The sequence below is a fragment of the Nomascus leucogenys genome, chromosome 15 (genome assembly GCF_006542625.1).
Source record: "Nomascus leucogenys isolate Asia chromosome 15, Asia_NLE_v1, whole genome shotgun sequence".
NCBI classification, from domain to species: Eukaryota; Metazoa; Chordata; class Mammalia; order Primates; family Hylobatidae; genus Nomascus; species Nomascus leucogenys.
Genome location: NC_044395.1, coordinates 40,398,378 through 40,423,244, shown reverse-complemented (window position 1 = coordinate 40,423,244; position 24,867 = coordinate 40,398,378). Strand labels below are relative to the sequence as shown.

At 37.1% G+C, this 24,867-nt stretch overlaps 1 protein-coding gene across 4 annotated transcripts in view; it reads right to left on the bottom strand.

Moving 5' to 3' along the window:
* The window catches only part of MRE11 (MRE11 homolog, double strand break repair nuclease), a 336,343-nt gene that overhangs the window by 34,331 nt on the left and 277,145 nt on the right, over positions 1-24,867 (bottom strand). For all 4 annotated transcript variants that reach the window (XM_030794530.1, XM_003253007.4, XM_012495886.2 and 1 more), the window contains 7 exons: positions 24,428-24,613; positions 23,336-23,507; positions 20,691-20,771; positions 16,989-17,115; positions 9,407-9,507; positions 7,883-8,056; positions 4,768-4,830 (listed from right to left, as the gene is read on the bottom strand). In XM_030794530.1, the coding sequence (XP_030650390.1) occupies positions 4,768-4,830; positions 7,883-8,056; positions 9,407-9,507; positions 16,989-17,115; positions 20,691-20,771; positions 23,336-23,507; positions 24,428-24,613 (904 nt within the window). The remainder of the gene's footprint in view (positions 1-4,767; positions 4,831-7,882; positions 8,057-9,406; positions 9,508-16,988; positions 17,116-20,690; positions 20,772-23,335; positions 23,508-24,427; positions 24,614-24,867) is intronic.

The window sequence follows — 24,867 nt, the reverse complement described above, 5'->3', positions numbered from 1 at the left end:
CTTTCTTTATGTGTCAAAAAACCCTGAATATGCTATATTACTATGTGTATGTATCCAGAGAGAGAAAGAGAGGGCATACACACACAAATGTGTTCAAGTGAGTGTTCTTACAAATCAATTAGAGAAAGACCAATACTCGGCCGGGCGCGGTTGCTCACGCCTGTAATCTCAGCACTTTGGGAGGCCGAGACGGGTGGATCACCTAAGGTAAGGAGTTTGAGACCAGCCTGACCAACATGGTGAAACCCTGTCTCTACTAAAAATACAAAAATTAGGCTGGGCGCGGTGGCTCACGCTTGTAATCCCAGCACTTTGGGAGGCCGAGGCGGGCAGATCACGAGGTCAGGAGATCGAGACCATGGTGAAACCCTGTCTCTACTAAAAATACAAAAAAATTAGCCAGGCGTGGTGGCGGGCGCCTGTAGTCCCAGCTACTCGGAGAGGCTGAGGCAGGAGAATGGTGTGAACCCGGGAGGCGGAGCTTGCAGTGAGCCGAGATTGCGCCACTGCACTCCAGCCCGGGCGACAGAGCAAGACTCCGTCTCAAAAAAAAATTAGCTGGGCATGGTGGTGCGCGCTAGCTACTCGGGAGGCTGAGGCACGAGAATCACCTGAACCCAGGAGGCAGAGGTTGCAGTGAGCTGAGATCACATGACTGCACTCCAGCCTGGGTGACAGAGTGAGACTTTGCCTCAAAAAAAAAAAAAAGAGAAAGACCAATACCCTACTCAAAAGAGAAAATGTGGCCAAATAAAATGACCATGTGTCTCATATAAATACAAATGATTTATAAACATAAAAATCAGGCAGACTCATTAGTAAAAAAAAGTAGTATGAATTGAAAACAACAGTAGGAAATAATTTCTTACCCCTTAGACTTGTAAAGATCAAAAGATACAGTAATACATCATGATGGTAAAGATGTGAGGAAACAAGCACTCCCAAATACTACTGGTGAGAATATAAACTAGTTAAGACATCTTTGGACTATTGTGGCAGTATGTAGCAAAATTTAAAATAAATATGCCCTATTATGATTACTTCTTGGAATCAATTACTAACCATCATTTCTAAATTTTGTATTTTCCCTTTGTCTAAATACTGTATCTTCATTTTTATCATCTGAAATAGTATATTCAAATTGTATTTTAACTCTACCTTTCCTATGAAAAACAGAGTTTACTGTTATCTTTGGAACATATTACTTCTAAGAGCTTAACTCATGAGTGAGGTCTAGAGCCAATGGCAAAAATGTTTCCATACACATTTTGTGAGATTTGAAAATATACTATCCTACTGTGTACACTTTTTTTTGTGTGGTGAAATATACATAACATAAACTTACTCTTTTTACCACTTTTAGGTATAGTAGAGTGACATTATGTACATTCACATGGCTATGCAATCATCCCCCATCCATCTATAGAACTTTCTCATCATCCCAAACTGAAACTCCACAGCTATTCAACAGTAACTTCGCATTCCTCCCTCTCCCCGGTAACCACTATTCTACCTTCTGTTTCTATGAATCTGATTACTCTAGGTACCTCATATAAGTAGAGTCATATACTATTTGTCCTTTTGCATCTGTTTTTTTTTTCACTCATCATGTTTTCAGAGTTTCATCCATATTGTAGCATGTATCAGAATGTCATTCCTTTTTAAGACTGAATAATACTCCATTACATGCACATACCACATTTTGTTTATCCATCTATCTGTTGATGACCAACTGGGTTGTTTCTACTTTTTGGCTATTGTGAATCATGCTGCTACAAACACTGGTGTACAAATAAGTTCCTGCTTTCAATTCTTTGGGTTATATACCTAGGAGTGAATTTGCTATATTACATGATAATTCTATGTTTAATTACTTTAGGAACTGCTATCCTGTTTTCCTCAGTACCTGACCCATTTTTCATCCCCATCACCAATGTATATGGTTCCAATTTCTCCACATTCTTGCCGAAACTTGTTATTTTATGGTGTTTTAATAATAGCCATCCTAATGGGTGTTAAGTGGTATGTCATTGTGGTTTTGATTTGCATTTCTCTAATGTCTAGTGATCTTGAGTGTCTTTTCATGGGCTATAATTTGTAAAGCTTCTTCGGAGAAATGTCTATTCAAGTCCTTTGCCCATTTTAAAAATTGGGTTTTTTTGTTATTGTTACTGTTGAGCTTTAGAAGTTTTAAAAATATATTCTGGTTGTTAATCCCTTATCAGATGTACGATTTGCAAATATTTTCTCCCATTCTGTGGGTCACTTCTTCACTACTGATAGTGCCTGGTATTGTATTTTGAAAGAGGGTATCAACCCACCTCAAACTGAGGTAGAACATAAGAAATCAGAGGCCAGGTAAACTAAGGACTGTGGGTAACACTAAGAATAGTTTTTATATTTGTAAAGGGCCATTAATAAAAAAAAAAAAAAAAAAAAAAAAAAAACACAAGAATGTGATAGAGACCATACACGGCCTGCAAAGCCTAATAGTTACTGTTTGCTCTTTTATTCAAATATGAATTTATCATTAAAGAAAAGATTTGAGAGTTTTTCTACGTGAACAAAAGGTTTTTTTTTTTTTTGAGACAGGGTCTCGCTCTGTCACCCAGGTTGGAGTGCAGTGGCATCATCTCGGCTCACTGCAACCTCTGCCTCCTGGGCTCAAGCAGTCCTCCCAGTTAAGTCTCCTGAGTAGCTGGGACTACAGGTGGGAGCCACCATGCCTGGCTAATTTTTGTATTTTTTGTAGAGATGGGGTTTTGCCATGTTGCCCAGGCTGGTCTCAAACTTCCGAGCTCAAGAGATCCACCTGCCTCGGCCTCCCAAAGTGCTGAAATTACAGGTGAGTCATAATGCCCAGCCTAAAAGACTTTAAAGCATAATGTTTTTTCTCCAAATAGAAGAGCTAATAGTCTTGTTTGTCAGTATAAGTAATTTAAGCATGGCGCTGGGATTCATATTCTAAGCCAAATGATTCTGCAAAGCTGTGTATTACAGCTTGGCAGAGTGTCAGACTCCATTACCTAAGTTCTAAATAGTATGCTGAAAATGAAAAAATATATAGTATCTTATGATATGCTGAAAAATTACCTAGGAAGCCCCAATTACATTTTAGTCTTAAAATATAGCTGAATATCTGAACTCGTAAGTTGTTTCTTCTGTAAAACTCCCATATGAAATTTGTCACAGCCTTTCCCACCTTCCTTGTATAAGACGTTCACTCTTACTCTTTTAAAAGCTTAATGAAAAATTGAGGTTTGTGGCTTCAAACATGAAGAACTCATTCAAACGTAAAGAAATATTTCTGTACCCTGTTAAATTGAAAGGGTTAATAAAATTTAAGCTAGATATTTAAGAATCAGGAATCATTTCTTCCTAGCATTATTCTTGCAATTTGGCAAACTATTTCTGTTTTAAGTGCACCTTATAAGATGAATACAAATATAATAAACGTGTTAAGCCATTTCTAATCTATAGCTTCTTTTCCTTAGCTTCCAAAAAACAACCTGTAAAAGATACAGTGGTTGCAACTATGCGTATTTCAACAGTGATTCTGATGTGTTGCATGACACTTTTAGAAGTTTTTCATTTTTAGAAAACCATCCATTTGCAATGCACCGAATTAATATTATAATAATCTAAAATTTTGATAGGACACTGGATGATAGAAAAGTCTACACTTGGAGTCAGAAATATGTTCAAATTCTAGTCCCACTCTGTGACCTTGAGTCTGGTCTGTCTCCTCATTTATAAAATGGGCACCTAGGAAAAATAATTCAATAAATATCTTCCTTACACAAATGTCTCTTATCTACTAAATTGAGAAAATCTTGTGGATACAGACCTTAGCTTTTTTATATGTACAGTCCTAATATAAAGCAGAATATCTAACCCATAACAGGGACAATATAAAATGTTTGCTGAATGAAAGCAATCAAGACAAAACTAACAGTACATAGTTTATAACTTTTAAATACTAGATAGCAATCATAAAACACTAAGGGCAATCAGAAAATAAGAAAATACATTTCAATCATAAATTCAACAAGTACCAGGTAGAGGCCCCAAATTTAAGTAATGGTTGCTAACTTGTAGATTCAAACCTGCAATGAGACTGAGAAGACAGTGATGATGGTGCTTAAGCGAATTTTAATATTTTAGAATAGATAATAGAAATTGTCTATTTACCCATGCTTGCTTACTTATGGTTAACATTGCTAACCCAAATCCTTTAAGTTTCTTTTTTGCCCAAAATAATATCAGCTCAGTAAGATAAGATTTTATCTATAAGATGCTCTGCTAACAAACAGATATTATTTTGAGTAATAGGGGCTTTTGTTGTGTATATCCCCACACACATACAATTAAATAGGTTTTATTTATTTTTATTTATTTATTTTAGAGACAGGGTCTCGCTCTGTTGCCCAGGCTAGAGTGTGGTGGTGCAATCATAGCTCACTGCAGCCTTGAACTCCTGGGCTCATGCAATCCCCTCCAACCTTAGCCTCTCAAGTAGCCAAGACTACGGGTGTGAGCTACTGCACTTGCTAAACAGGTTTTAGACAAGAACAAAAGGGGAAAAAAGAGCAATGAGCAGAATATTTGTAGGCTGAACTGAAATCAACCAAAGGCAGCCATCCTAAGCCAAACCCAGCTCACTCCTATCCCCTAGACCTAGGGACTGACTATTCTAACTAAACCTACTGGTTATTCTACTTTAAGAAAATGATACATAAACACAAGAATTTGCAGCAGAATAATTACCTCACGGACTTCATCATCTTCTTCATTAGTATTTTTTTGTCTGGTTTCTCTGAAACGACGTACCTAGATCATAACAGAGTAAATCACAAACATGTTGCCTATTCCAGTTATGTAAATATAAAACAAGCAGCTACAATTAAGAAATGCTTTAAGTTATAAAACTTGCAAATTTAACAATCTGTCTCACAAAAGTAAATAAATCATATTTTTCCAATTATTAACGTTAAAATTGCACAATGTATTCTTTAAAAAAAACTCATATTGACCCGAAGCAAAATTATATTACCTGCTGCCAAAGTGTTTCACATCACTGAAAAAGTCTTTCAGACTGTAGAGGAAAAATTCTAATACCCCATGGGTGTTACACGTCAGTAAACTAGTTAAAAACAAAAATACCTCCTTGACAAGGCTTGAAATATTTATTACATTGCAAATCACTCTCGTGCACCTTGCTGCAAGACATCCAGGAGGCTCTCTGAAATGGGATCTGAAGTGGGTGGCCCCTGAAGATCCATTTTTATTAAGAGTCAACTCATGAAGGTTTGCTGAGCATGGTCCTGGTATCAAGAAGGAGACTACAGGTTTCTTTTTTAATGGTTTCTGCTCACAAGGCTCTTATTATACAGCTATGTATACGTTCTTGACGCCCACTTATCTAATAATCTACTCAGCACATATTTACTGAGCACCTTCAATGTGCCATATACTATCGCAGAAACGGAGAATACAGTTGTTAACAAAACAGACAAAAAGCTGCTCTCATGGAATCTATAATCAATTGATGATATGGGAGAGGGAACAGCAAATAAGACTCCAATGTAAGAGGCTGAAGCAATAGAGGAATCTTTTGTTGATATATGAAAATATGCAGCTAGTGAGGCAGGAAGATAGTAAGAGTGTGGTATCTTGAAATACAATAAAAAACACGTTTCAAAGAAGGTCAAGTGAGATGTAAGATAGAAAACTGACAGTGGATTTAGCAATGGCAGTCACTGGTGATCTTGACAAGTGCAGCTTCACTAGAATGATGGGATCAGGAGCCTGAGTGGATAGATTTAACAGAAAATGGAGAGAGAAGAATGAGTCAGCAAATACAGAAAACTCTTTGAAGCAATTCTGCTCTAGAAGAGGAACAGAGAGCAGTAGCTAAAGGAAAATGAGATCGAGAGTTTTGTTTCTTAAGCTGAAAGAAATAACAGCATGTTTGTTATGATTCAGTAGAGGAAAAATACAAGAATAACAATATTTTAAAAGATGACACAGTATGTAATAGTGCCCTATGTGATATGTAGCATACCAAAGGTGCTAAGCCATTCATAGAAGAGAAATGAGAGTCAGAGTGGGAACACTGAACAGGCACTATGTGTCAGACAGTATTCTAAGGATTTTACATGGATTAATTCTTCCAATCCTTACAACAACCTTGAAGGAGGGCCTATTATCCTCACCATTTTATCGTCAGATGAGGATATTGAGGGATAGGTGGGTTTAGATAACTCAGTGATGGGTACACAGCTAATAAGGGTTTTGATTTTGAACACAGATGTCTGGTCAGAGCCACCATGACTCACACACACTCCTTCTCTCTCTCTCTCTCTCTCACACACACACACAAACACACACACATACCCCACACAGACTTTGCTGCTCAGGAGTCATGATGTCACTCCAGGTGGGGATGGTCATGCTTTATTTCTGGTATGTACCTGAGAAATCTATTTATGCTATAAATTAGCAAACCCAACACAACCAGAGTCATAGACAGAATGGTTTTAGAGTGTGAACTGCCTGTCCTACCTCTGGAAGTACTTGGTATTAAATAATATTAGCTGCACATTGACACCATAAGGCTTTAAGAGAACCATGTTAACCAAAAGCACTAAAATAAGGGAATGAGTTTTTTTTTTTTTTTTTAATGTTGTTTTGTTCTTCTGCTTAGGGAGAATTTGGGAAATAGAGAAAGTGATCCCCTGTAATATAACTACCTTGACATAACTGTTGATAATATATCTGGGATATTTTATTTACATAAACATACACAATTACATATAAAAATAATTGAGATTATACTATGCAGTTTTTCATCTTTGAAATTCTTTTCCCATTAACATTAGATTAGAAATATCTTCTCATGTTCTTCTTCCAAAATGTCATTTTTCAGCTGTGTAAAATTTTATATGGTATATGTACCAACATTTATTGTATCAAAACATTTCCAATTATTCCGCACTATGAACAACACTAAGATGAATCACTCCATACACAAATCTCTATCTCGCTATTTTCGTAGGGAAAATTCCCAGGCTGAGTTAAAGGGTAAATCTTAAGCCTCTTAATATACACTGCCAAACTGCTTCTCAGTGAAGCTATTCAAATGTAATACTACTACCAGCAGTGTGCTAGATACTATTTTTCTCAAATTGCTGCCAATTTGACAAACAAAAAATGTATTTGAGTTTCTTTGATTATCCTAGGCTAAACACCATTTTCATATGCTTATTAGCCATTTATATTTCTTTTATGAACCACCTATTCATATCCTTTGTTCATTATTCTATCAAATGTTTCATTATTTTTAAGATTTCTAAGAGCTCATTACTATTATATTAAGAATATTAACCTTTTTTCTGCCCACATACAAATATTTTCATGTCAATATCTTTTAATTGTTTTTTGACAATGTGATATGCAAACATTTAAAATTTCTATGTACAAGTCTAGACAGCTTTTCCTGTAATTTTTTCACTGCTTCTTGCTTAGCAGAAATTTTCTAAATGAAATTCAAGATCTCAATCAAAACTTACCAAAAAAATTAAAAGGAACAAAAATTACCATCCTACAAGGTTCATTTTAAAGCCTTTTCAAAGGATCTTTAAGAGAAGATACTATCCATGGGGAACAAAACACTTATTTAGTACCAACCATATGCAAGACTCTGTTCTAGGCATTTTCTACATTTTCTAATTTAACCTTCATTTTACCATTTCAATTTTATAGATGAGAAAAACTAAACAAATCGGAGAGGTTAAATGGCGATTTACCAGAAAAAAATCTCAGAGCTAGTCTTAAAGACAGACTATTTAAATAGACCTAGACACTCAAATTAGTTACTTACCTCCTCATCGATTTTGTCTTCTAGGGCATCAATATGACGTTCTTTAAGAAATTGCTGTGTTTTTTCCAACTGGTATTTCACCAATTCCTCAATGGCATCTTTCTCCTCCTTGTCCACAAATTCTTGTACTGCTTCACCCATCCCTCTTTCTGTTAGCAGTGAGAGCTGCACATTCTGTAAGATACAAATCACTGGATGCAGAAATAGTATTTATTCCTTACAAAATAATTATAGATGAGCAAGGAAAATTACCAAATATGTTACCAGGGAAAAAATATAGTGAACAGTTGTAGTTAAGCCTACTAATATCAGCAACCAGAAAAAGCAAAGTCGAAACCAGAAATGGGGGAGGAGTACAGGACACGTGAAATGTAGAGGCCTGATGGCTAGGATATGGAGTCCAAAAATGGCAGCTATGATTAATAGAGATGAAATTAACCAGTGTGGTAGGCAAAATAAGAGCCCCCTAAAGATGTCCACGTTTTAAACTCTGGGACCTGTGAATACATGGCAAAGAGGAACAAAGGTTGCTAATCAGCTGTCTATAAAATAGGGAGCGTATCAGAGACTATCCAGGTGGGCCCAGTGTAATCATAAGGGTCCTGAAAAGCAGAAGAGGGAGGCAGATGGGAGCTGGAAGGAAAAATAACTCTGGGGAAATGGTTAGAGAGATACAACATTGCAGGATTTGAAGATAAAAGGAGAGCAAGAGCCAAGGAACATAGTAGGCACCTCTAGAAAATGGAAAAGGTAAGGAAATGGATTCTCCCTTAGAGCCTCCAAAAAGGAAGACAGCCATGCCAAAACCTTGATTTCAGTCCTGTGTAAGATTTCTGACCTACAAGACTGTAAGATAATAAATCTGTGTTGTTTTAAACCACTAAGTTTGTGGAAATTTGTTTCAGCACCAATAGGAAACTAATACAACTGGAGGATCCTAGAGTGGCATATACTCATGACAGTAAGTTTCAGTGGCCTCACCATCATGTGGCTGTCTTTGTTTGTAGAATAATTCTGAAATTACATCCAAATGTGAGAAAACTAAATCTGGATTGAGATCTTTGCAATAGAGATACAAACAAAGTAAGAGAATAACAACAACAGTTATGTTAATAATGGTATTCATAATTAACATTAATTAAACACTAATTTTCTTTGATGTGCAGCAACTACAAAAGAATGTAAATGTCACCCTACTTACTTCTAAGTTTCACTTAAGAATGTCCCTGATTTAAGTTAAAATTATTCATTTAGTTTAGTAATTGCAACAGAGATACAAAGAAAGAGAACAACATCAACAATAACAGCTATATTAATAACAGTACTAATAACTAACATTAATTAAACACTAATTTTCCCTGCTGTGCAGCAACTGCAAATGAATGTAATTAATTGTCACCCTACTTACTTCATAGAAACATTCTGAGGATTCATTTTGTTTAAACTATCAACTAAACATATCCTAAATTAAAATCTGTTACTATAAGGTAGCCATTATTCGAAACGTGAATTGTAAGAAATTACCTTCTCTGCGGTTTGAAAATACTGTTTTACAAGATCTTCTACCCTTAAAGTTGTTCCTTCTGAAGGCTTTGTGATAAGTTTCCCAAAGTTGATCTCTTCTCCTAGAAAAAAAGAAGTACATCAAAAAATAGCTTCTATCATAATGTTAAAATGTGCATACTCATTGCAAGTTGTCAGTGGAGAAGGTAAGGCCAAACTTTATCAACTGCCAGCTTGCTCAACATGGTAAATTTTGGGGCAAAACAAGCCATTTTTGTTAATAGCCACGGTCTTTTCCCCACAGTCAGTATTTCTCGTCCATAACCTCCAGGATAGGTGTCTTGTAGCTGTTCTCACTGGGTGAAGCACAGACTTCTGGAGGTCCTCAAGACCCATTCAGGGAGTAATAACGTCAAAAATCCTTTCATAATAATCCTACGATGTTATTTGCCATTTTGCCATCTGCCATCATTGCTACATTGACGATGCAAAAGCAATCACGGGTACTGCTGGTGCCTTGTGATGTCAAGGTAGTAGCATAAAACTCTACTATGAATGGTAGTCACAACCATGTGCTCATAGCTCAATACACAACACGACACTTTCACTTAAGAATGTCTCTGATTTAATGGTTAAATTATTAATTTAATTAAATCTCAGCCCTTGAGCACATATCTTTTTAACATCCTGTAAGACAAAGGGGAAGTATGTTTAATGCACTTCTGCTGCATTATTAAGCAAGATGATTGTCTCAAAAACAGGAGGCACAGACTAGAAAGAGCACTCAGTACGAAGTCAGGAAGCACAGAGTCCAGTATTTGCTCTGTCAATAACCCTTGTCAGGTAAATGCATGTTAAGTGTCTACATATAAAAAGATAGGATCCCTGCCCATAAGAAAAATTACTATAATACAAAGTGGTAAGTGCTCCCAAGAATATAACACAGAGAGAAGAAAGCAATTAATTCTTCTCCAAGAAGGCAGAAAGTCACGTATAGGTATCAAACACAGCTGTCATTTGAATCAACACTTGCAGAATGAACAAGATTCACTGAGCAAAATAGGGGGAAAAAATTTCAGGCAGAAAAGGCCTAGAAGGGAAAGAGAAATAATGTTCAGTGTTTTTCTTGCCAAATGCTGGGACAGGTGAACAAAAATCTTTTTTGAATTTCAAGGCAGGAGAGTTAATATTACTAAATAAATATGATTACTACATTTTACTATGCCACACACTATGTTAAGACCATTTATATACATTGTTATCATCTAATCCTCACAACAATCCTATGAGACCAGTACGCTCCTTAGCCTGATTTTAGAGATGAGAAAACTTAGCAAGGGTTTAGTAATTTGCGTGGTGCAGTTAAGTGGCAGAGCTGGCAATGCAACAGAAAATGCTTTCAATAAAACACACCAAAATGCCATTGTTTCCATTGAGCAACTTAGGTTTAAACAAATTTTTTAGAAATCACTAAAACAAAACTCACTATAGACGAAATTCTTGAAAGATATTTGTATATTCTAGTTGTAGATTCTGTTTCTCTTCTAAATGTTACACTAATAAAATTTCAAGCAATTGATATAGATGCATAATCTACTGCATAATGGAAGTAAACTATTATCAAGAAACAACTAATTAAAATTTATAACATAAAAATATAATTCTCTGATACGGATTTCCCCCTCCTAAAGCAGTATTATACGACGTCTACTTAAATATCTGAATGCTTGTTTCAGGTTGAATTCATAGCATACCCAATATCTGATCACAATTTGACAGCAAAAATGGAAGCCCATTAAATCTAGGCTCATAAAAATCTAGGTAGCTTACTTGTAAACAGTCAAACATTTCTATGAAAATTCTCTGACTCAATAACTCTAAGAGTCTCTATATTTTATATGTCCAATACTTCTTGTGAAAAAGCACTATTTCAGTCAGATGACCCTGTTTTATAAATGCTACAAAAAGGGGAATTAGTTTTTGTGAAATTTAATTGGAAATTAATTACCTGGATCATCAGAAATACCAAACTATGAAACAACTCTTATTCCCAAAGTCTGAAGTTGTCCTAAATCACTGTATACTTTAAGGTCAAAATGCTTAATAAGGCAAAAATTGAGAGTACATTCTCTGAACATTAATAACATACACTAAGTAATACATATGTATTTTGAGCAGTAAATCTCTAAAGTTTGTGTATACTATTACTTAGCAGGACTGTTTAAAAAAAAAAAAGTTTTCAGAGAAAGTCTTCCATTTCTTTATTGATATTCACAGATTTAAAAATGATTGCTATCTAGCCCTTTGCTAGCCAAGGGAAGCAGTGACAGACGGTACCTGGAAAATCAGGACACTACCACCCTAACACTGCGCTTTTCCAACCGTCTTAGCAAACGGCACACCAGGAGATAATATTCCGTGCCTGGCTCTGCAGGTCCCATGTCCACAGAGGCTAATGCAGTGGGCTGGGGGAGGGGTGTCCGCCATTGCTGAGGCTTCAGTAAGTAAACAAAGCACAATGGAAACTCAAACTGGGGGGAGCCCACTGCAGCACAAGGAGGCCTGCCTGCCTCTGTAGACTCCACCTCTGGGGGCAGGGCATAGCTGAACAAAAGGCAGCAGAAACTTCTGCAGACTTAAACATCCCTGTCTGACAGCTCTGAAGAGAGCAGTGGTTCTCCCAGCACAGAGCTCTGAGAACGGAGAGACTGCCTCCTCAAGTGGGTCCCTGACCCCCATGCAGCCTAACTGGGAGACACCTGCTAGTAGGGGCCGACTGATACCTCATACAGCTGGGTGTCCCTCTGAGACGAAGCTTCCAGAGGAAGGATCAGGCAGCAATATTTGTTGTTCTGCAGCCTCTGCTGGGGATACCAGGTAAACAGGGTCTGGAGTGAACCTCCAGCAAACTCCAAGAGACCTGCAGCTAAGGGTCCTAACTGTTAGAAGAAAAACTAACAAACAGAATGGAACAGCATCAACATCAACAAAAAGGACATCCACACCAAAACCCCATCTGTAGGTTACCATCATCAAAAATCAAAGGTAGATAAAACCACAAACATGGGGAGAAACCAGAGGAGAAAAGGTGAAAATTCTAAAAACCAGAGCACCTCTTCTCCTCCAAAGGATCACAGCTCCTCACCAGCAACAGAACAAAGCAAGACAGAGAATGATTTTGATGAGTTGACAGAAGTAGGCTTCAGGAGGTCGGTAATAACAAACTTCTCCAAGCTGAAGGAGGATGTTCGAACCCACAGCAAGGAAGCTAAAAACTTTGAAAAATGATTAGACGAATGGCTAACTAGAATAAAGAGCATAGAGAAGACCTTAAATGACCTGATGGAGCTGAAAACCATGGCACGAGAACTACATGACACATGCACAAGCTTCAGCAGCCAATTCGATCAAGTGGGAGAAAGGGTATCAGTGATATATATCCACCCAATACAGGAGCACCTAGATTCATAAGGCAAGTCTTCAGAGACGTACAAAGAGACTTAGACTACCACACAATAATAATGGGAGACTTTAACACCCCACTGTCAACATTAGACAGATCAACAAGACAGAAGGTTAACAAGGATATCCAGGACTTCAATTCAGCTCTGCACCAGGTGGACCTAATAGACATCTACAGAACTCTCCACCCCAAATCAACAGAATATACATTCTTCTCAGCACCACATCACACTTATTCCAAAATTGCCCACATAATTGGAAGTAAAGCACTCCTCAGCAAATGTAAGAGAATAGAAATCACAACAAACTGTCTCTGAAACCACAGTGCAATCAAACTAGAACTCAGGATTAAGAAACTCACTCAAAACCACTCAACTACATGGAAACTGAACAACCTGCTTCTGAATGACCATGGGTAAATAACGAAATGAAGGCAGAAACAAAAATGTTCTTTGAAACCAATGAGAAAAAAGACACAACATATCAGAATCTCTGGGACACATTTAAAGCAGTGTGTAGAGGGAAATTTATAGCACTAAATGCCCATAAGAGAAAGCAGGAAAGATCTAAAATAGACACCCTAACATCACAATTAAAAGAACTAGAGAAGCAAGAGCAAACGCATTCAAAAGCTGGCAGAAGGCAAGAAATAACCAAGATCAGAACAGAACTGAAGGAAATAGAGACACAAAAAAACCCTTCAAAAAATCAATGAATCCAGGAGCTGTTTTTTTTTGAAAAGATCAACAAACTTGATAGACCGCTAGCAAGACTAATAAAGAAGAAAAAAGAGAAGAATCAAATAGATGCAGTAAAAAATGATAAAGGGGATATCACCACTGATTCCACAGAAAAACAAACCACCATCAGAGAATACTATAAACACCTCTATGCAAATAAACTAGAAAATCTAAAAGAAATGGATAAATTCCTCGACACATACACCCTCCCAAGACTAAACCAGGAAGAAGTTGAATCTCTGAATAGACCAATAACAGGCTCTGAAATCGAGGCAATAAATAATAGCCTACCAACCAAAAAAAGTCCAGTACCGGATGGATTCACAGCCAAAGTCTACCACAGGTACAAAGAGGAGCTGCTACCATTCCCTGAAACTATTCCAATCAACAGAAAAAGAGGGAATCCTCCCTAATTCATTTTATGAGGCCAGCATCATCCTGATAGCCAAGCCTGGCAGACACACAACAAAAAAAGAGAAGTTTAGACCAATATCCTTGATGAACATTGATGCAAAAATCCTCAATAAAATACTGGCAAACCGAATCCAGCAGCACATCAAAAAGCTTATCCACCACGATCAAGTTGGCTTCATCCCTGGGATGCAAGGCTGGTTCAACATATGCAAATCAATAAACGTAATCCAGCATATAAACAGAACCAAAGACAAAAACCACATGATTATCTCAATAGATGCAGAAAAGGCCTTCAACAAAATTCAAAAGCCCTTCATGATAAAAACTCTCAATAAACTAGGTATTGATGGGGCGTATCTCAAAATAATAAGAGCTATTTATGACAAACCCACAGCCAATATCATACTGAATGGGCAAAAACTGGAAGCATGCCCTTTGAAAACTGGCACAAGGCAGGGATGCCCTCTCTCACCACTCCTATTCAACACAGTGTTGGAAGTTCTGGCCAGGGCAATCAGGCAGGAGAAAGAAATAAAGGGTATTCAATTAGGAAAAGAGGAAGTCAAATTGTCCCTGTTTACAGATGACATAATTGTATATTTAGAAAACCCCATCGTCTCAGCCCAAAATCTCCTTAAGCTGATAAGCAACTTCAGCAAAGTCTCAGGATACAAAATCAATGTGCAGACCAGGCGCGGTGGCTCACGCCTGTAATCCCAGCACTTTGGGAGGCTGAGGCGGGCGGATCACAAGGTCAGGAGATTGAGACCATCTTGGATAACACGGTGAAACCCTGTCTCTACTAAAAATACAAAAAATTAGCCAGGCGTGGTGGTGGGCGCCTGTAGTCCCAGCCACTTGGGAGGCGGAGGCAGGAGAATGGCATGAACCTGGGAGATGGAGCTTGCAGTGAGCCGAGATCGCGCCACTGCACTCCAGCCTGGGAGACAGAGCATGACTCTGTCTCAAAAAAATAAAAACAAAAACAAAATCAATATGCAAAAATCACAGCATTCTTACAACAATAACAGAGAGCCAAATCATGAGTGAACTCCCATTCACAATTGCTTCAAAGACAATAAAATACCTAGGAATCCAACTTACAAGGATGTGAAGGACCACTTCAAGAACTACAAACCACTGCTCAATGAAATAAAAGAGGATACAAACAAATGGAAGAATGTTCCATGCTCATGGATAGGAAGAATCAATATCGTGAAAATGGCCATACTGCCCAAGGTAATTTATAGATTCAATGCCATCCCCATCAAGCTACCAATGACTTTCTTCACAGAATTGGAAAAAACTACTTTAAAGTTCACATGGAACCAAAAAAGAGCCCACATTGCCAAGACAATCCTAAGCAAAAAGATCAAAGCTCAAGGCATTACCCTATCTGACTTCAAACTGCACAAGAAGGCTACAGTAACCGAAACAGCATGGTACCGGTACCAAAATAAGAGATATAGACCAACGGAACAGAACAGAGGCCTCAGAAATAACAACACACATCTACAACCATCTGATCTTTGACAAACATGACAAAAACAAGTAATGGGGAAAGGATTCCCTATTTAATAAATGGTGCTGGGAAAATTGGCTAGCTATATGTAGAAAGCTGGAACTGGATCCCTTCCTTACACCTCACACAAAAATTAATTCGAGGATTAAAGACTTAAATGTTAGACCTAAAACCATAAAAACCCTAGAAGAAAACCTAGGCAATACCATTCAGGACATAGGCATGAGCAAGGACTTCATGACTAAAACACCAAAAGCAATGGCAACAAAAGCCAAAACTGACAAATGGGATCTAATTAAACTAAAGAGCTTCTGCACAGCAAAAGAAACTACCATCAGAGTGAACACGCAACCTACTGAATGGGAGAAAATTTTTGCAATCTACCCATCTGACAAAGGGCTAATATCCAGAATCTACAAAGAACTTAAACAAATTTACAAGAAAAAAATCAAACAACCCCTTCAAAAAGTGGGTGAAGGATATGAACAGACACTTCTCAAAAGAAGACATTTATGCAGCCAACAGACACATGAAAAAATGCTCATCATCACTGGCCATCAGAGAAATACAAATCAAAACCACAATGAGATACCATCTCACACCAGTTAGAACGGCCATCATTAAAAAGTCAGGAAACAACAGGTGCTGGAGAGGATGTGGAGAAATAGAAACACTTTTACACTGTTGGTGGGACTGTAAACTAGTTCAACTATTGTGGAAGACAGTGTCGTGATTCCTCAAGGATCTAGAACTAGAAATACCATTTGACCCAGCCATCCCATTCCTGTGTATATATCCAAAGGATTATAAAATCATGCTGCTCTAAAGACACATGCACACCTATGTTTATTGCGGCACTATTCTCAATAGCAAAGACTTGGAACCAACCCAAATGTCCATCAGTGACAGACTGGATTAAGAAAATGTGGCACATATACACTGTGGAATACTATGCAGCCATAAAAAATGATGAGTTCATGTCCTTTGTAGGGACATGAAGGTGGAAACCATCATTCTGAGCAAACTATGGCAAGGACAGAAAACCAAACACTGCATGTTCTCACTCATAGGTGGGAACTGAACAATAAGAACACTTGGACACAGGGTGGGGAACATCACACACCGGGGCCTGTGGTGGGGTTTGGGGAGGGGGAGGGATAGCATTAAGAGAAATACCTAATGTAAATGACGAGTTAATGGGTGGAGCACACCAACATGGCACATGTATACATATGTAACAAACCTGCACGTTGTGCACATGTACCCTAGAACTTAAAGTATAATAATAATAAAAAAGGTTGCTATCTAATTTTTAGAAGACAAGAGAATTATCCCAACTCTCAATTTGTTTAAGACATTACAATCATATTAAAATATCTTCCATTATTAAGTTACAGTTTTTACTAAAGATTCCTTCACAAATCATATGAGAACTTTTTTTAACTTGTAAAAGTAACTAGCTTACCTGTTTTTTCCTTTTGTTCTCTATGCCTGAAAAAATGGATAATGTCTTTTGGATTTGCTACCCGATCCACAAATTTCTGGCTAAAGCGAAGAACACTGAAAGGTTCAAAACCTCCACTATAGTCCACCTGAAAACACAGAATAATCTATGAAGGCTAGGAAACAACAATTTGCCAATTTTTAAAACACACACTAATCCTTCAGTATTCACAGGGTTTATGCTTGATACTTTCAAATTTATGAATTAATTTTCTACAGTAGATCATGATGGAGCTATATCATTTATCCTATTGATAAACTAATGTTTGAAAAGTTTATAAGCATAAGCAAATTACTTTGTTCAACAGAACCAAGGTATCGCAATAATTTCCACAATGCAGAATGATTACATCTCCCCCAATAACACTAATAGTCTAGGTACCTACCAGGCAAACCATCTGAAAAGGAGACAGAATTTCTAAACAATTTTCTGAACTTTTAAAACAAACAAACAAACAAACACACACCAAAATAACATACTAGCCCTAAATGCATTAGTAAATTGGTCTATCATCTTAGAGATGTGCCTCACGAGAAAGATGAATGCTAGGAAGATTCAGGTAATAAAGAATCAAATCTGTGAGCCTTGAGAAACGATTACCTCCAAAACATGGTATCTCACGAGGTATCTCACTGAAACTGAGAACTTCTCTCAAGGTAGATTCTTTCTACAGAAGTCTGTAGTGGTAAACAGACCTTTAAAAAGACAAATACCACCTTCCTTTCTCAGAGATATGTTCTCCTAAACGAGCTCTTCCCAAAGTATGCTATGGGGACCAGCACTGCACCACCTCACAGCTTATCCAGAATGCTTCCTAACTAAAGCACTCCCACTTTCACTCATCATCACTATCTGCTAAGGTTTTTTGTTCACTTATTTGATATTTGTGTATTATGTCTCTCTTCGCACCTCCACCTCCTGTAAGCTCCACGGATTCAAAACGTCATCTGTTTTATCATCCCTGTATCCTGCGGCATCCATAATAGCAGGTACTCAATAAAATTTAGTCAATGAGTTAATGAATGTCTTTTAGTCAGTACAATGTAGTTTTGTAATATTACTTGTATGACAATATGTGCTGTTTTGTGAATGAATTCATAATTTACTGTGCCTAGGAAAAGAAATGCCAATTTTCTATTAAAGTCTGGTTAGTTTTAATGCTGTCAGGCAGATACAGATGAGAAAATTGGGATCTTTTGCCATAATGAAGAGAACTATATGATTCCCTTAATTATTTTTGTATTACCCAGACCATCTCTTTTTTTTTTTTTGAGATGGAGTCTCACTCTGTCACCCAGGCGGGAATGCAGTGGCACAATCTCAGCTCAATGCAACCTCTGCCTCCTGGGTTCAGGCAATTCTCATGCTTCAGCCTCCCAAGTAGTTGGGATTACAGGCACGCACCACCATACCTGGCTAATTTCTTTATTTTTAGTAGAGACAGGGTTTCGCCATGTTGCCCAGACTGGTCTCGAACTCCTGACGTCAGATGATTCAGCCACCTCGGCCTCCCGAAGTGCTGGGATTACAGGTGCGAGCCACCATGCCCAGCCTTACCCAGATCATCTCTACAGCTACCATGTTATAAAAGACAAAATACTAAATGCTAAAGCTATTAGGTCTCCCCTTCAAACTTCTCATTTATAAATGTTTGGTCATTAAAAAATTGTATTGGATGTCCTCAATGTTCTAGGTATGCTGTTCAGGGCCAGGGATACAACCATAAATAAATACAATCTTGGCTGTCAAGAAATTCACAAACTGACTGGGAACACAAACATGTAAACAGATCATTGGAAGCAGACTGTGAGTGGTGCTATAAGAGATATGTACAAAGTTGAATGAGGACACAAAGGAAGAAGCATGTTCTCTGCAGGGAGGTCAAGAAAGGCTTCTTTGAAGGGGGAGGCTTTAGGTGGGTGCTGAAGAAGACATACAGAAAGGAGGAGAGAAGTGTGTCCCACGCAACAGGATCAACATGGACAAAGGTTTCAGTGAAATAAACTCCACCGCACCCAGGGAACGGCAGCTTTTTTGGTTTAGACCAGATCATGTAGACTTCTGAATGCTAACCTAAAAAAGTTTAGACTTTTTCCTGTTAGTGCTGGGGAACAATTAAGTTATTTTTAGCAGAAAAGACATGCAAAACTGTGTTTTACAAAGATCATTTTGGCATTAGTGTGGAGAGAGAAGGAAACTGGAGGCAGAGTCCTGGTAGGAGGCTGCAGCAATAGGCCAGGAAGTATTAATAAGGGCTTCACTATGCCAGTGACAGTGGGATAAAGAAACAGGACCAGATTACCTACTGTGCACCAGACACTATTTAATCCATTTAGATTTCATAAATCTATGAAGCATTAGGTTGATGCACAAGTAACTGCAGTTTTTGCCATTACTTTCTATGACAAAACCCACAAATACTTTTGCACCAACCCAATACAAACCAAGGGATAAGAGATGCAGTTGCTCAAGGTCATACAACTAGTGGTTGGGCCAGAATGAAGCTCAGAAGTCTGGCTGTACACTGTACTCTTTACCTCCACAGTCTACATCCCAGGACTTCTCAAATTTTCATGAACATATATGTTTCTTGGAGATTTTTGTTAAAATACAGTGGGTTCTGATGCAGGTTCTGAGACTGCATTTTTAACAATTTCCCAGGTGACAACAACACTGCTGGTTTAAAGACTACACTCCTCAGTACCAGGCCTCAGGGGACTCCTGGAGATACAGAACAACAAGGAGGACTACATAAAGATTTCGAAGTCATTACTCTATTGGTGGTCATTAAAGCTGTATGCCTACGCTGAAAAGAGGGCTAACTATGAGACGGGACGGATACAAATAACTCAGAGAATGCCCAAGAGTAATTCAGCAAGATGAGACACGATCTATTGGATTTAACAATTAAAGGTCATCTTTTCCACTGGATATGGTGAAGTCAGAGCCTTGGTTATAGTGAACTGAAGAAGAGAAAGTTAGATGAGAGATACAGGTTATATACTTTTAGGGGCTTTGAAAGAGAGTAAGCAACATGGGGTAGGAGTTAGAAAAAGGGAAAAGCATAGTGATAAAGAAGAGGTCTGTTGTTGTTTCTTTGTTTATAACATGATAGAAAGGATAAGCAGACTTATAGGCACAGGAAACAATCCTAATAATAACCAAAACAAATAAACTGCACATAGATTAGAAGGATGTGTTATGGGAAAAAATAAGAAGAGGAAGCAGAAGAAGGTAAGTGAAATCATGAGCACTGGAGACAAGGTAGGCGCTGATTCTTGATGGTAGGGCCTCAGTGAGGTGACATGGGAGCAGACTAAAGGGAGATAAGAGCACATCCCACATGCCCAAGAAACTTCGAGAAGGCCAAGGTGCCTAGAATGAAGTGAGCAGAGGAGGTAGTTAAAGACGAAGTCAGAGAGCTCAGCCAATCTATTAAATGTAACAACAAATTATTTAGAAAATGAGAAAAATAAGTTACCAAACCTATCACTTAAACTGTGATTAACTCAAATCCTTATATCTTTGTTTTGGCCTCCAATGGTGATTGCTCTTCTTATTACTATGAGCACTCTCCTCACTACTTTTCAAAGAAACCATGTAAACTGTGCATTACTATGCTTTGAAAATTAATAATATTCAATCTATATAAATAGGACTTACTCGCAGTCGTATAAGAGGCTTCTCTGGCTGGCGAGAATTACCCAGACGTTCCCGTTCAGCATTTTCAAGCATTTCTTCAATCTCAAAATTTTTAAAAAGATTAAAAAACAAAGTAGTAAACTGAGTTTAACTTGGCTGAATAGCAGCTTATTACCACAGGAATTTTCCTTAACTACATAATCATCCTTATTTCCTAGGTCATTTATGACACCTTTTCAAATATACCTTCTTGTAATGCTCCTTTAATACTATTCCTTAATGTTTTACTTTCATGAAAGTTCTTTATAATTTTTCAATCTCTAAAGTAATTCTTTTAGAATAAAATTTAAAATATTACTACTCATGTTTCAATAAGGCTTTCCTCAGCTTACCAACTTAAAACCAAGTAAGTCTAGTTTTTGCAGTCATATGATCCATGGGAGACTCACCAGAAGATTTAGGGATCTATAAGCAAGGACTTTGGATTATTTATCTTGGAAGAGTTCAAGGTAAAAGAAAATAAGACTGATGTTTTCAAATATCTGGAGTTGTCTCATACTCTGAGAGGACAAGATTATAATATATTAGACTTGAAAGAGATCTGAAGACAAAAGCACTTGTTCTATATTGTTCTTAAGGGGAAAACCAAGTTACAAGGAGACAGCATTCATAAATGGCTGTGTGCACGGTGATTAGATATCTTCAGATGGCCAACTTCATAGCTGAACAATTCTAGTTCTTAAAGTTCTTGTGTTGGAACAAAAACTGCCTTCTTATAACTTGGTTCTGATCTCAAGAACAATACAGAACAAGTGTTTTTGTCCTCAGATTTCTTTCACATCTAAGATTTTATAATCTTGTCCTTTAAACTGTCTGTAACAATGAAGTCCAACAGAACTTTCTGCAATAATTTTTTATATGTGCATTCAATATGGTTGCCAAAACCATATGTGGATATAGAGCACTTGAAATGTGGCTAGTACAAGTAAGAAACTGAATTTTAAATTTAAATGTTAATTAATTATATGTGAACAGCCACATGTGCTAGTGACTACCATATCAGACAGCACAGAGAAAATCTATAAGAACATGATCTCCTAGGCCAATTATTTCAGTCCAACAAGCATTTATAGAGCATCTTTTTGCCACGTACTAGGTCAAGTGCTGAGACAGAAAAGTAAGATATGGGTCCTGTCCTCAAAGAGTTCAGAAGAGACTCACATGCTTATAAATAATAATATAACCTAAGTACAATAATAGAAATGTACATAAAATACAGAGATAACAGAAAGTTATATGCACACCTGGTGTTTAAAATAAACCTCTATTACTTTTGTGTCACCAGCATTCACTTTCCTCTCTGCATTCATGTCACCAAAGCCCATAGGATTGAGGTGAAGTTCATACAGTAGACCTCAACCAGAGGTGATTTTGCTTCTCTAAGGACATTTGGCAAGGTCTGTAAACATTTTTGATTGTCACGACCAGTTAGAAGGGGTACTACTGGCATCTAGTGGGTACAAACCAGGGAGAATACTGCGAAACATCCCAGAGTGCACAGAACTGCCTCCCACAACAAAGAATTATTAGTACAAAATGTCAACTAAGCCAAGGTTGAAAAACCCAGGGCTGACTCCATGGAAGGGTACATGACTCAGGCCTGGATCAATCAATGCAAAAGCAATTAATGCATTTTCTATCTCTTTGGCTTGAGAGATTGGATTTAGGGATGGCAGAATCTTAACCTACGTTTGAGTTTCTAGAGCCAATCATCTTGAAACAAACATACACTTTCGGTTACCTGAGCTACACATTGCTCAAAAAGCCGTGACACTGAATGAGTCACTTTATCTAAGGTTCAGTTCCTCTAAACTATAGGTGGTAGAAGCTACTCACATATAGCATTGTTGGCTAGATTAAATGCTGTCAACAGTGCACATCACATACAGTAAATCAGTAAGTATCACTGGTCATAATTATTATCATTGTTACTATATTACATGATTTTTCATGAAAATAAAACATAGTAGGACAGCTGACACAGAATAAGAACTGAGTGTCAGCAAGTGATGCTAATTAAGCTGTCAACCCACATATTATTAAATGCATTAATCCACCCAACCTTAGTAGTGGCTGAAATTTTCTACAGAGATTTAGGGGTGGCAATGTGCATAGAGAGGGAGGTTTGGGACTTACGTTGCAGCAATAGGGTGGACAGCAAACACATTTTTCACATTTCATTTGGGGTAGCTTTCAGGGTGAAAGGGACACCTAATACAGATTATTAGAAGCTAAGGCTTTTCCCACACACCATAGTCTCTCATTCCTCAATCAAAGTCACTGCCTGCTTTCATAAATAAAATGAACAAATCATCAAATCAGGATTAAAAAGGAGAAAAGATTATGTATTATGTTTTTGAAAAGGAAGAAAGAGACTAGAAGAGAGATTAAATTTTTTTTAACATCCAGTATTCCTCTCTCTCAATGACTTAAAAAAAAAAATCTTGGACACAATTAAACACATTCACTGAAGAACAGTGTCCTTACAGACTTCATGAGAATGTAATCAACATAAAGACTTCCCTCTACTCTATTAAATTACTTAATTGAAGGTGAATAATTCTTCAACTAAAGTAAATCTCATTGACTTTATCAAAAAGAATTACCTTCTCCAAACAGAAGCTTTGTATGGCTTGGGTTACTTTAGGATTATCTGGGTTAAAAATGTCTGGATGATTAGCCAGAACAATATCCTCCATGAAAAACTGCCGCACTGTGTGAAGAGGAATTTTCTGCATATTCATCTTCCTCCCTTTAATACGCAGCAAACCAACATGTCTGAAATGGAGAGAAATGGACACCAAGTCACAGTGTAAATTTCCTCAGGATGATGTGCACATGAAAGCTTTCATATTTCTTAGTTTCTACAAAATGTTTCTTTATAAAATCATACTCTTAAAAATAAATGTTTCTGCTAATATAACCTTAATGTTATCATCACAGGAAAAGATGGTAGACATTTTCCTTCCCCAGAGTAAAATCAACTCATCCATTCTTATTCCTGTCTGATCAGTCTTGTAAGGAAAGACAGACATAATAAGCATAATAAAATGTTATCAGGACTATGATGGGAGCATATGTAGACTATAGTATTACATCTATATACCTATGTATATGTACATACATGTACACATATAGACAAAATGATTTTGCAGTGGACTCATGAAGAAAAAAAACCAACGAACATAGATTCTACTACCATATTCTTTAACCCTATTATCATTATAACAATCAGAACTCGTGATTCAAAGGATAAAGCCCATGATAAAAATTGAGTTTAATCACTGTTAACTACTTCTTACAATCACATCATTCCCCCAAAAATGTTTTAAAAATGAGATATACTATATTGCACTTATAATCAGAAAATTTTCAATTAAATGGTTTTAGGAGAATTTTTTATAAATGAACTTTGTGAAATTAGTAATCATCAACCTAAAGCATCTAACTTGAAATATAATAAAAATGTGCATCTTGAATTTGCCTAATGAGCAGCAAAACAACAACAATTGGATGCTCTCTTTTTGAAAATGGCTTAAAATCTGGAAAAACAATAAGACTATATAGAATGATCAATTTTCAAAAATAAAGCTATCATATAAATTACAATACTGCCAGTTAGCGGTAACCTTAACATAGGCCTTAAACCTATGAGATGATTAGTTCTTAAAAATTGGCTCAAAATATATAACACTCACTTCTTTACAGCCTCTCCTGGGGAAAGAGAAGTAACCACTGAGCTTCCAGGTTGTGAGATATAAAACAGCTGTTGTTCATTTTTGGTTGGAGCTATTTTACACTCATGTTCATGGCCCCAGATAACAAGATCAATGAAGTCATCCAAAAATTGTTCTGGAATGAAGTTAGTACTTCCATGTTTACTCCTGTGTCAAGATTTTGAAAAATATGAATTTGGTGATTAGAAAAATTTCATATTATTGAAGTCTATACAGATCTTTCTTTGTCCATTCACTAAAGATTTTATTGCATCCTTCTATGTATCAGAAAGTATGCATAGGATTGGGAATGTAAAGATCATCAATACTAATTCCTGACCTTGAGAGCTTTACAAACTTACAGGACACAGACAAGTGGAAACTGTAAAAGAGAAAGCAGTCAATTCTATATTTGGAAGAAG